This window comes from Diadema antillarum, unplaced genomic scaffold (genome assembly GCF_040938485.1).
Source record: "Diadema antillarum isolate AM-2024a unplaced genomic scaffold, OU_Dant_1.0 scf00000087, whole genome shotgun sequence".
Taxonomy (NCBI): Eukaryota; Metazoa; Echinodermata; class Echinoidea; order Diadematoida; family Diadematidae; genus Diadema; species Diadema antillarum.
The window spans coordinates 652,898-666,926 of record NW_027270976.1 but is presented as its reverse complement, the minus strand read 5'-3'; the positions used below and the strand labels follow the sequence as shown (position 1 = coordinate 666,926).

At 39.2% G+C, this 14,029-nt stretch overlaps 1 protein-coding gene across 1 annotated transcript; it reads right to left on the bottom strand.

The window, feature by feature from the left end:
- LOC139718051 (steryl-sulfatase-like) lies at nucleotides 1-13,978 on the bottom strand. The gene is made up of 6 exons (XM_071629540.1): nucleotides 13,878-13,978; nucleotides 7,938-8,275; nucleotides 5,669-5,791; nucleotides 4,202-4,885; nucleotides 3,167-3,448; nucleotides 1-2,532 (listed from the first exon to the last, which is right to left on the bottom strand). Exons 1-6 carry the CDS (start codon nucleotides 13,892-13,894, stop codon nucleotides 2,105-2,107), a joined length of 1,872 nt encoding a protein of 623 aa, XP_071485641.1. The 5' UTR covers nucleotides 13,895-13,978; the 3' UTR covers nucleotides 1-2,104.
- Between the last annotated feature and the right edge of the window lie 51 nt (nucleotides 13,979-14,029).

Genomic DNA, 14,029 nt, shown 5'->3' with positions numbered 1-14,029 from the left:
CCCAATATTTCTAATGCACATCTTGACAATGTGAGATGACAGTTTCACATAATTGGCAAAAGAAAATTGAAATGACATGTTTATCATAAATGTGTTGGGTGTTTATACTTTCCTTGAATCAGGTTTCATTTGGGTGAATGGCTAAATCGCCACAGAAAGTAAGTACTTTGGAATTTGAGCACTTTCACTTTACCTTTCACCCTTGCCCTTACCTGGTAACATCCATTTTCATGATGATACTTATTTCAAAATATGGGTAGAAATTGTGACATTTTAACATTTTCACTTGACCTTTGACCTCATGGCATAAGTCTCCACCTATAGAATCATTGTGCAGTAATGCATGCACAGATGTATATACCTAATGTGAGTAAATTTATACACTGAGCAATCTCCCAAGTATGGAGAAAAAGGATAATTTCAGCATTGAATAGTAAAATTTTAGCATTTTAACCCAACATTTGACCCTTTGACCCCATGATGTAAAATTCCCAAGATAATCATCGTTGGACAGTACATGCATATGTACAAAGTTTCATGAAGATACCTTGAGTGATTTCAGAGGCATGGAAAAAAGAGAAATTTCAGCATTTTAACTTGACCTTTGACCATTGACCCCATGGCCCCAAAATTTTCCTTGAGAATTTTTATCTGGTAAAACAGGTATACAGTAAGTTTCAAGAAAAAAAAAATCAGGTATGGCACAGATTGAACAGGGAAATTTAAAGCATTAGACCTCAAACTTTGACCTTGAACACTTGCAACCAAAAGTTGATAGGCTCAATATCATCCACTCATACATACACTATGCTAAGTTTCATTAGGAAATTTCAAACAGGCTTTAAGTCACACTGTCAACAAAATTAATTACAAAATCGATGGAAGGACAGACGGGAAAATGGACTGACAACCAAAAAACATAATGCTTCTGGCAAAACTGATGGCAGAGGCATAACAAACTTTGAATTACTGCTATTATCATTTCAACCTTCAAGCTACATATAAAAGACACTGGTTTTTCCGAGGTCAGAAAAACAATAGCATTACATGTACATGTAGCTGATAATGTTTCTAAGCATTCTCTAAAATTCTCTCAGTTCAGCAGATACCATACCTCATCAATCAACCACAGATCACTGCAACAATCCTCTGAGCATACGATAATTCATTCAACTTGTCTGTTGACTTACTAACATACATCATATTTTTTTCTTTCAGTTTGTTTTTATTGATGTGCAGTAATGTACAGTGGACAGCAAAAAGAAGAAAGTATATGACCCCTATCACAGGTCACTCTACATCAAGAGACAATGGGTCAGCAATTATGTACTAATAGCGTAAATGTCATGGGGCTCTACAAAGTGTTTGGTTTCTACTGTCACAGAACTTGTACATAGTCAAAGATATTGTGTTTTGTTGCCATACATTGATTGTAGGTTGAAATAATTTCATATGTTGCTTCTTTTTATTCAATTCTTTTCTGGTATTCAACCCAAAGGGTGGTCTTAACTTCATTGTATTTTTTTTCAGCTGCATAATGATTTACATTTTACTTCCAAAATAAAAGCTATTGATGGATCACAGCCTGCTCCCCAGTAATTCTGCACAATGCACAATGCAATTGTTTTTATCAACATTTAAATTTGGAAGGTGGAATGCCACATACACGCCAATCCTGTTAACACATCAGTCCTAGATGCTGAGGTTGATGGCATTCTTATATCATCTTCCCATTTGGTGTCCATAGTAAGCTGCAACTCAGCCAATCTCAGCTGTCTTTAGTATGAATTACATGATGCAAGGTACACGTTGTAGCTGCATGATTTCCATATCAAGAACACAAGCAACATGGCACAATGAGTGACTATGATTCTGCATCATTATATTGTGTCCTAATATCACAAGACAAGTTTGTTTTCAAAACCAGATAAAACACATGGTAAATGGATATAATATGACCACATTCTTCAATGACAGCCTTGCAATTATTCTTTAACTCAAAGCAGTACCAAGTGCACAAACCTGCAAGCAGAAGATATATCAAACTGGAAGAAAGGAAAAGAAGTGATAAGTTAGATGTCTACTCCCTTTAACCTGTGATTTTTCAGCTAGCACCTATGTGTCCTGATTGAGTCCAGTCCTTTCTAGGTATGTCTGGTTGGATGGCATCGTAGCTAAACTCTGTGGAGTGATCTTCTGTGCACTGGCAGAAGCTACCACAGCATGGTTGGTCGCTAACCCTTGGCATCAACTTCATGAAAGAGAACTGGTAGCTTGTGGGTCCTATGGATGCCTGATGGTCTCTTACAGCTTCTCGGGCCTTGGCTATTATGGCTCTCATCTCTGGGGTCGAGGGGTCAAGAGGTGAGCTCTCAGAAGGGTCAGATGTTAGTTCATAGATGAGGGGCGGGTCATGGTGGATTGTGGTGGGTCCTTCACAGCGGCAGGGGTAGGCATCAAAGCAACCTAAGGTGCCATCAGGCCCTGGTACGAAGTTGACGGTGGCATAGTGGAGCTTGTACACAGCTTTCCCTGAACAAGAGCAAATAGTTTCCTTTCTTTGTTATATTTGTTTATATACATATGGAAAGGACCAATAATCCAATGTACTTTTTTCATACATAATCTGTACATGGTAAAGTTGTTAAATATCAAATTATATGTCTTTGACAGAATCAACCATTTGGGTCTCAGGTATGCTATGTTTTTAAATTTCTGTCTATATCTACTATCACAGATCTGATTTGGTTTGTATTTTTCCTGCCCTTTTGTAAACCACTTACTCTTTCAATAGCATTCATACAGAATAGCCATGGACTACAAAACTCCATCTTTGCATATTTTAAGTAATGATGAATGTTACATATTTATTACAACATTGGCACACATTGGTTTTGAGGATTTAATACACAATAAAATTTAGGGGGCAATTTTAATCCTCTATCTTGTAGCTCTTGTGTCATAATTATTTGCAGAAAACAAATGGACAAATTACTATATCTGTCAGACACATTAATAAGACTTATTCCTTACTTGTAAGTGTGAGGAATAAATATGCACGAAGCTACAATTACACTGTGATGCTGCGAGTAACAGGTACTCACAAAAAACACAAAAACCTACATATTTGTAGCCTGTTTTCTATGAAGACAGTGCCTTAACTCACCATCTGGAGGTGTGTATCTGGCTCCATGCAGGTAAGCCCCACAATATTGGAAGAGAAATTTGTGTGGTGACCTGTCTACGTGTTGGGTCATGAGAGGCATCATATCCTTGCCATCAATGGCTCTATCTGTGGGCACCTGAGCCCCGATCAGGCCGGCCACTGTGGGCAGTACGTCGATGACACTGGTTGGTTCAGACACCTCAGAGCCTGCTGGTATCACACCAGGGTAACTTGCGATTGTTGGCACACGGATGCCACCCTCAAAACAATTAGCTTTTCCACCTGCCAATGAGTACACAAAATAAAAGACAGCAGATATTCAGATCAATGAAAATAATTTCCTACTTCATACTGCAGTTTGTGACAAAACAATACTATCCACTTATAGTCTTTCAGTTTAGCAGTGAAAATGAAAACTTACTTTACTTTCTCATTACTATCTATTTCACATTTACTAAAATCATCCATCTGATTAAAACTAAAATGTTCACTACCTCCAACATATATTAGAGAGTCATCAAGAACTAAATGCCATGAAAGAACTTGCACTCCTAACAAGCAAACTGTTCACTATGTTATTAAAGAGCCCTAACAAGCATTGGCAAGTGAATGCTTCTATCATCAGGTTAATAAAGATATCAAGAAGTAGATGTTCTCCTTTATTGTTACAATCTTTACATGATGACATATGACACTGCACTGGTAATTAGGATAAACATTGTCATGATCACTTTTGTCGAGCAATTATTTGAATACAGATTACCAATATAGGAAACCAGTAAACATGGAGATTCCTTCCAATTAGCATTATTTTGGGGTATTACCTAATTTTTGCACTAAAACAAGAACAATATAAAGTAACTGGTATGCAACCTGGATCATCATTCTGACAATATCTATTTCACATTCTACTGATCAATTCACTCAAGCATGTCATGGGTCTAAATATCATACAACTTGTATGAAAGCAATGTAACTATAGCCACCATATTACTGCTTGCATCAGTTACATTGCTGGTGTTGAATTCACTGTACCTTTGTAAATGCCATTCGAGCCGCCCTCTCGGTGACCATGCTTTGTGAACTCCTCAACATGTGCACCATTATCTGATGTTATATAGACAAATGTATCTTGTGCTAATCCAAGTCTGTGCAGTTTTCCCATAATCTGTCCAACACTCCAGTCTAATTCCTCCACAGCAGCTCCATACATGCCATGTCGACTACTGTTTCTGAAGTGAGGTTCAGCATAGAGTTCTGTGTGTGCTTGCAGGAATGACATCACCAATAGAAAGGGGTTGTCCCTGTTGGACTCCAGGAACTTGAGTGCCTTTTGGGTGTGTCTCTGTGTTAAGTTAGTGTATGATAATGGCTGCTCCACTACTCTTTTATTCTCCATGATGACACAGTTCATGGTGGCTATTATCCTAGGTATCAGCAGGCAAAATATGTAGAACAATACACTCAAGACTGTGACAATGTACAACATCCTCTGGGGGGCAAATTTGCACATCACAAGAACAAATGTTGTCAGGTTTAAGACAGCCAGTGCCACAGCAACCTCAGTGTAGAAGTTCTTGCGCCATGCCTCAAAGACAGTCCCACTGCCGCAGTCCAGGATGTTGGTTAAGGGGAGGCCATAGAAGTAGTCAAAACCTTGACTGTTTGGGTCTGAACACCCATCATCTGGGGAGCAGGTGAAGCCCAAATGCCACTTGCCTGTCAAAAACACACAATTAAAAAAGCATTGATACTTGTCCCTTTGAATGGGGAATAACTTCAAGTACTGACCTTGCACACAGTCTAGTAGCAACACATAGATAGAGCGAATGTATCATAGAATATTACATATTTCTTTTACTATTGAACCATTCAAATATGACACCTTGATGTTAACTTGTTGAGGACGGTTTGATTTTGCTACAACACGCATTTCCCATAGACACCTGCCAGAGAATACTAGGGACTCGTCTCTAAGGGGTTAACAAAGAAGCCTTCATCAGTCTTCCAACATTGTTTTCGTTTGTGCAGTAGCAGTGGATTTGGTGTGTTCATAACCTATAGAATAAAGTAACAATTGGTAGTCTAAAAGGTGGGAAGGTTAAGACATGAACACTTCATCAAGGCTTTGGCATTACTATCAATCACTATGAGTTGAAGCAGCCAAGCCATGCACAACTCATCCATTGAATTGGAATTGATTTCCTAACCGCGATAGAACTACATCTGGTTTACAGTAAGTGCAGTCATGGGAACTATGCAGGACCACACAGCACATAAAACTGAGAAATAATAAATTGCTTCATAAAAAGCTTCGTTGCTTGGATGAAAAATAAATCAGTGACCCCCCCCCCAAAAAAAAAAATAAAATAAAAAAATAAATAATAATAATAATAATTAAAAAAAATAAATAAATAAATAAATTATCTGCAAAGACGCTCATAAACTACTGGCTAATCATGCCTGGTTAAGTGTCATACAGACTTGACATCAAAGATTTACCTATGAGACCAGTTGAGTAGCCAACAGTCTTGGCAAGTTCAGCTATTGTTGTTTCATTGGAAGGTAATCCTGCTGGTGCTGAGATGAAGGAAATCACCCTCATGATGTGATAGGAACACATCCCTTGAAGACAGAGAGAGAAAAAAGAAGAGATTATGAGACTGAAATAATTGCATAGTCAAACAAATATTATAACATTCTTTTCATATATGTTAATACAGGGTTAGATAGATGCTAAATTACTTGGCCAAAATTCTTTTAGGGTAAAAAAGAAGCCCAATATGCTGACTGCTTACTCTGTACATGACAGGAAAAAGAAATTATGAACATTAATGAGGCCTTTGTAGCGGATGACACTAACAGTGATTAGTAATATAGCGTATACCTCATTCCTCACAGATTTTTTTTTTCCTCATTGGTCACTCAATGGAAGCAAAGTGGTGATAATATTGTAATAATTTTTTTCAGTTTCTCTTCAAATCTCCTTGTTGCTAAAGCCCAAGAACTAAAAAAGGAATATCCGTATCTCACAAAAAGTTAAAAGGATAGTACAGTATTGGTGGAGATGAGGATTAAAGGCTTTTAATTCTTTTGCAAGATATCAAGAAATCACTTATAAATAGCGCAGAGCATACAATTCAAAGAGGACTTCAAAGTTTAATTGATAGAAATTGGTTTTGGGAATGGATGAGATATCAAAAAAACAAAGTAAAACAAAGTGATTGTAATAAAAGGTGGGTCCCACCTTTTATTCAGATCGCTTTGTTTTGGATATCTCAGCCATTTCAAAACCAATTTTCATCAAATATATGTTGAATTCCTCTCGGAATTACACGCTCTTTCACATTTCCTAAGAGGTTTATCATTATCTCACCAAAAAATGTTAGAAACCTGAGGATAGTTCTCAACCAAAACTATACAATCCCTTTAACATTTGACCATCTTGCACAAGGTTTTATTAGCACTTGAAAGTTGCTCACTAAATTTGTTATGCTTGTAGGAATGATGCATACTCAAACAGAAGTGCTCTCATTTGTAAAAGCAACTTGTTCACACTTGTGACAGAGCGCATAACTCCTCCATAGCATGTAGCCAGGGTAAAATGAAGAGATTATGATTTCTTCTCCTTCTATAGCACTTACCTAATTGGACAAGTGAAAACTACTTTAAGTTTCCCAGTAGCCACCAGAAAACCTTATTGAAGACCCCCCCCCCCCCCCCCCCCCCATACAGCAACAAGAAGAATCCAGCTTCCTGCTTGGCTGTTGCTATGGGAATTTGCCATTGCAGCAAGGGTTGTTATCATATCAACTTTTATGAAATGGGGCCCTGATCTCCCCATCATAAATCTGCTGCTACCAGGAAGTTTTAAAGAATGGCTGTCAAGGAAGGAAATCAACCATCTAACCTTTAATACAGAGAGAGGAAAATGGACTTTAACCCTCTATCAACTTGCATGCTATATCATCAGCATTCACAAGTCCATCCATACTTGACCTAGTTGTTAAAGACAGCCAATCCCTTTTGCATGCAAATTTTTGAAAAATTGGTGAGAACACTTAGGTATTGAAGAAAACACTATTTGGAAACCTCCTGTAAATTTTGAACTCAAGAGGGTCTTTATTTGTTTAGTTAAATTGACCATCAAGATTTGAATAATTTTTTCATACTACGAAAAAATTACAATGTAAATACTAGTCTAGTTTTACAGACCTGTGTGATGCACTTAGTTGTACATGTACATGTAGTTCATGTAAGTGGTGTGTTGTTATTTGCCATTGATAACAAAGTATGAGAAGCTAGTGAATTCTTCTTTTCTGACAGCTTTAACATGCATATCTGTTGCTCGAAGTATAAGTATCATATTACAACCACAGGAGAATTTAATGTATGCAGCTGTGCCTAGTACGCAGAATACGTTACAGTGAGCGTTTGGTGCATTATTTGAATTTTAACGGCTAACAACCTTCAAATATCACACAAATGTTATAGATTTACAATAGTCTTGTCATTCTGGTGGAATATATCATGTTCTGTGCTATTTGGGAAGGAATGCAAAAGGGAAGGGCCATTTTTAATGTAGTAAGCCCACTAAGGTGTAGAAATGTGCCTTAGTCCATCAGGAAGGCCATGATGACAAACTAGGGATTCGTCTGTGCCAATCCTCCATGCTACAAACAAGTGACACTATTATTGGATAGCTCCAACATGATTTGAGTGTCATAGATAATATCCCTTTTGTGTTGCTTGAATTTCCCTTTTTACTTACCACTTCTTATCGCATAGCGGCCTGTCATAAGGGCTGCCCTACTTGGGGTGCATATGGGATGGGCGATGTGTTGTGAGAGTTTGGCGCCCTCTCTGGCAAGCTGGTCTATGTTCGGTGTGTTCATGGTAGTATTACCAAAGCAGCCAATATCTCCCATCCCAACATCATCCATGATAAAGATAACGATGTTGGGTTTCCGAGACGACTCTTCCTCTCTGCACTCCCCAGACAAAATGCACAGTGCTAGAATTAAAATGGCGAGGTATATCCGGCCTCCTGCCATCTTGAGTGCTTTCTGCTGATGGCTCAACATATGAGATCTTGCCTTGTATGAAAGCCTGCAATACACAACACAAAGGGAAGTAGGATACCATGAACAGTTAGTGAATACTTTGTGTCTTTGACGATATCATCACTTGCACAAACTCTACCTAAGCATGTAGTTTCTTAGCCCACTGATAGTCATTTGCAATAATACAGTGACGTGACTGCAAATCTCACTTCCATCTCATTAAAGTCAAAATAATGGGAAATGAACAAAACGTTTGACACATTACGTGCACAGAGAATATGATACCTACAAGCACGCTCGAACCTGACACACACATTTAAACACTGCTGACGATAGCATAGCTCTATTCATTGGAGCCACTCAGCAGTGATACACTAAAATTTCTGTGTATTACGTTTAAAACAAAAATCTTGCTCTCATGGTCTAGTATCTTGAACAGTCTATAATACTCAAAGTGTACAAATCATATACTACAGTAGCTCATACTCACAGCCAACACATATTATTAAAATATCAGATTATATTATGATCATAGTGCTCTGTTTGAGATTCTGTACCTGGTATTGCTTAGTCTGGTTTCCAGACCATTTGCCCTTCCACAAGTCCCTTCCACAAAATGCGTCCTCTCTGGCGACACACCTGCAATGAAGTCAGGTGGTGCCTATGCCTTCAACAAGGACCATTTACCTGAACCTTCTACTGCTTTCGTCGTTAGAGGGCATCCATATTCTGGGCAGCAAAATAGTACAGGCAGATGGTCTGGAAGCCAGACTAGATAATTACTTACTGTATACGCTGTTATTTTCGCGTACAGATATTTTTACGAATGAGGAGGGCACGAACATTTTCACGGGATATTGTTTTCGCGTATGGACATAGAGCCCATCATAAGCGCACTATTACCTTAGCGCATGATGCCATTTTCGCGTGGTCTCAAATTTGCGGTCCAGCTGTGATTCGCGAAATTCGCGAAAATCAAACCCTTGTGAAAACTAGAAAAGCACTCTGAGAGCGCAGACCTCCGCCAAGCATGCAGCTCATTTCCACCACTGATCTTGTTCTCCTATTATTTCCACCCATACGTACTGCATTGTGTGCAGAGTCGCCCGAATCCAAATATAGAAGCCTTTGTTACATGTGTACGTCATAAACCCTCAGCTGCACGCCGCGCCTCGCCCTAACAGAAACTAGAGCACGCACTTTAGTGCGTGCATGCAAACCTCAAATGCGCGCAGCCTGAACTCGCAAGTTCATTGACCCTACCTGCTAAGATATTACAAATCCTTCATAAATTCCCCCAAAATTCTCAGATCACTACCAAAAGTTAATCGTTTGATACTTGTGTCATTCTCAACCTTTCCTGCAAGTTTAGTCCCAGTCCGTTAACTACTTTTTGAGTTATTTTGCGCACGGACAAACGAACGAATGAACGAACGAACAAACAAACAGTAACGAAAACATAACCTCCCCCCTTGGCGGAGGTAATAACAGCTTATACAGTACATTAACATTGGTACACATAACTCTAATATAGCCAAATTGTGGGGCAAATGCCTAGTTCAATGGATGAATTTATGCACTTGTGTACCTTTAAACATTGTGCAAATTGATGACTGATGGTGAAATGAAATAAGTGATATCCAGCCAAGGATGATGAATGTCCATAGATCAGACAAATGGCATTTGAAGGAGGAATTGTACATTACAAGGAAAGTTATACATGTTGTGATATCAATGGCCATCTCACTGCACTTACCTAATCCAGTTCTTGTTCAGCAGGAAATATAGTACATTTGCACAAAATTTATTAACAGATGTCAGACTTGGGTGAAGGATTTCACTATAGCTATAAGCATTTATTAGCTGAAAACACTTGACAAAAATCTCAACTGCTGATGTCCCCTATTTGATATCAGACTTTTGAACTTTGGAATAATTGTACAATTAAGTACACACACCTTGGACAGGTTTGACCTTGAAGATGCATTGTAAAACTCACACTGTGAACCCAAAGTCAAGACAACCATCCATTGGACTTACAATGTATCAGTGTTTGACATGGTTGCCTACCGCGTAAAAAACGAAAAGGAATAAAAATACTGCCTTGTAAAATCGAAGAGATCATCCGCAAACTTATACTATGTGACAACAGCAATATTACAGTATGGCCTGTAGTCACATAGACAGTTCATTCAAATTCATGCTTACACTTCATCCACTGACTAAAATATGCATTATATATACTGTATATTGCATATATATGCCACTACCAGCACAGTATAACTGATGTCTGTTGGTGTGAAATGTGTCACATGCATGCATGAAATCAAAATTTACCAGTACATATAATCAATGAATGAACTGGCTTTATACTTGAGAATATTCTAGCCGTAAGTTCAGGACTGCCAGCCAGGTCAAACTCACTGTTTTCTTTTTTTCCTGTTAGTTTGTTTTAAATTGATTATTCACTTTCAGCATTGCAAATTCAACTTTTTATGTCTGTATCAATTTTTATTTGCAAAATTGTATTTTGTCGGATGAGAATGATAAGGACATTAATTTGCCACTAAAGCCATAGGGTGGTATTCTGAAAATCTTCCTAAGTTTCTTCCTAAGTTTCTTCCTAAGTCAGAAACTTAGGAAGTGCCTAGGAAAGACAAAATTGGTATTCTGAAATTTCTTCCTAGGCACTTCTTAATGCAAATTAGGCCATCCTTATTCCCGCCCACGTCCTTTCCTAAGCCAATACGAAATGCCGTATCATAAGGAACTAACCGATGTCTGCCAATGACAATCGCATATTACTATGACGTAGGGTCAAATACACGAGGGCGCGGCATGTCCCCTTTCTCACGCTCATTTCGCGCATCAAAGTACATGTGCGCGCAATGACTGACAAGCGCGCCTATCACGATGCTTGCAGTTTGCTATTCTTAACAACGTACTTAGGACAGGGGTGGAGCTTTCCTAAATATTTTCCTAAAATTCTTTCCTAAGTGCATTCTAGAATACCAACTTCTTCCTAAGTCAGAAATTTGCATATTCCCGCCCCCTTCCTAAGTTTCTTCCTAAGTCTACTTAGGAAGAAACTTAGGAAGATTTTCAGAATGCCACTTAGGAAAAAATCCTGACTTAGGAAGAAATTTCTTCCTAGGAAGGATTTCAGAATACCACCCATAGTGTTCGAGGCACAATAACGCCCTTCTCATTCTCACCCGACGATTTCATTACTAATTTACATGCATCATTCGCTGTTTTTATCTTTCAGTATGTGACATACATACATGTAGTGTATGACTATGACATTAGTATCAGTGGCGGATCCAGAGGGGGGTGCAACTGGCGCACGCTCCCCTTTATTTTTCGTTAAAAACAAAAGAAATAAAAAGGGAAAAAAATGAAATGAAACCTGGAAGTGGCATCAGAAATATTAGTTGCGCCCCCCCCCCCCCTTTACAGAATTCCTGGATCCACCCCTGAGTATTCATGTACATAGTATTCTTGCGGTCGGCTACACGTCACTTCCGGTTGACTGGAGTGAAAACAAACAGCTTGCAGGCGATAACGCATGTAATTTTCAGTGACCACACGACAAGAGTACATCTAGAAAAATAAGTTGGGTTTAAGAACAGCTTCGCCGTTATGCGTTGTCACAGAGCGCCACTCGGACAGACACAGAGCGTGAATCGAGCCACAAGCAATAAAAAAAAAAAAAAAAAAAAAAAAATGTGGAATCACGCACGTATGGGGGGGGGGGTAGAAGAAAAACACACAAACAAGCCAAAAAACAAACAAACAAACCAAACAAACAAACACGGCGCAAACAAACATGGCGCAAAAAAAAGTTGCCGATCATTTTACCGATTTCCGATCCGATACCGATTTTACGGAAAATTTACCGATCCGATTTTCCGATCCGACCATAGCTCGAGTTTACACCACTAAACTGGACCCCATCATTCCCATATAAGGCCCCATGGGCCATGGCAATGGCATCCAATGGGCATGGATTATGGTAGCCTGACCAGACCGCTGTGCTTCGCACAGCAGTCCGACATATACCGGTACTGTAAAAGTGGATATTTTTGCGTGACTAATTTTTCGCGCTTGATCAGGTCGGAAGAGTTTCACATGTTTTTAATTCCGCGGAATCAAGACATCACGCACAGGCACATATGGCAAGCAAAAATGTTCGCGTGCTTTCATTTTCGCACTAGTTTCTGGTAGCGCGAAATGCGCGAAAATTTGAACACTGCGAAAATTTCCACTTTTACAGTACTAGTGTTTAAACGTTGTAAACGACCGTCGCTTTTGACGGCAAAATCACATAAAATTTCTTTTATTTTGCTCGATTTTAACAGTAAGATGATTTTTACCTCTCACCTACATCGTATTTTGCTGATGGTTCAGTTGAATTTGGTGTTTTGTTGGTATCCAGACCTTATTGTTGAATTTTTCGGAGTAGATTGTTACCGTACATGTATTTCCGCGCGTACTGCTCTCATGATTTGACCTTTGCATGGGTCACTTCCGCTCCGACAAGGTCATTATGAACTTTTCCGCTACGTTGTAGTATACGAGAGTGATTGCCATTCAAATAACACGCAGAAGATGAGGAGTGAAGCAATATACGGACGCTTACAGACCTGATTTTAATCACGGATTTCAGCGGGTTTTCGACATAATTTTATTTAAAAATCGCACATCGATTATTGAATGAATATCATAGACTATGGGGATTCCTTATATTTTAGTTTTCTACAATAAACAAAGATACCGTACCGGTAGACCTGAAAGGGGACAACTTTGCACAACAGGGAATGACACTAGAACCAGACAGGGAATTGCCTTTCGAACACTTTTAATTCGGTCTTCGGTACCGAAACGTCAACGTAAGTCCTCCGTTGACAGTCGCCATCTTTCGTTCCTTTCCGCCCTCTCTCGGCCCGGCGTATCTGTTACAACCGTTTACATATTATGTTCCCTTACAGACCCACCGCTGAAAATGACAACGTCAAAAAGAGACAAAAGAGGGTATAGACATGCAGCTTCGCCACAGCGGCTGTGTGTAGTTAGGATTATGGAAGACTAATTTAGTGCAGCTGAAATGCCATCTTCTAAGATGGAAAATGAACAAACAAACAAACAAACTAAACGTTAAAATAGACAAAACCTAGCAGGTACCATACCGGTAGGCCTACTAGTACTACAGTACAGGTCAAGATCAACCTCCAAAAAATCAAGGGAATCTGCAGTAAATTTACGTTAACATTTTTTTTTAATATAACGTTAGACGGTGACTAATTATAGACCTAAACTTATATTATAACAATCATGACGTAGGGCCTAGTCTCTACCTTTTTTTAGAGTTAGGCCTAGGTTAAAGACACTTGTGCAGATGTAGACAGAAAGATGTCCGGAGGACTCTTTTATATTTTGCCAATAAACGCTGTTGAGGGGATCCGTGAAGCCAGACGCAGTCTCCGCGGAACATTCCCCGACGGACAAATACAGACCGATCTTTCGGTCAAGTGCAGATGCTACTACTGGCCGATGCTACGTTTTGTCTTGTGTAACCTGCAAGGAAAGCGATGAAATGCAAAAAAGGGAGGCCTTAAATTGCATGACGAGAGAGACAAAGTACTCACTCAGTAGGTTCTGCCATGCCCTTCTACATCAGATTCTTAGATTCTGCTCCGCCTCTGTTGATCTCTGGCGCCCCTGAGCTGCTGTGCTTCCGGCCTGAGTGAAGGCGAGGGAGACTGCTATTAATATGTTCGGCATTGCATTCGGTGTTATC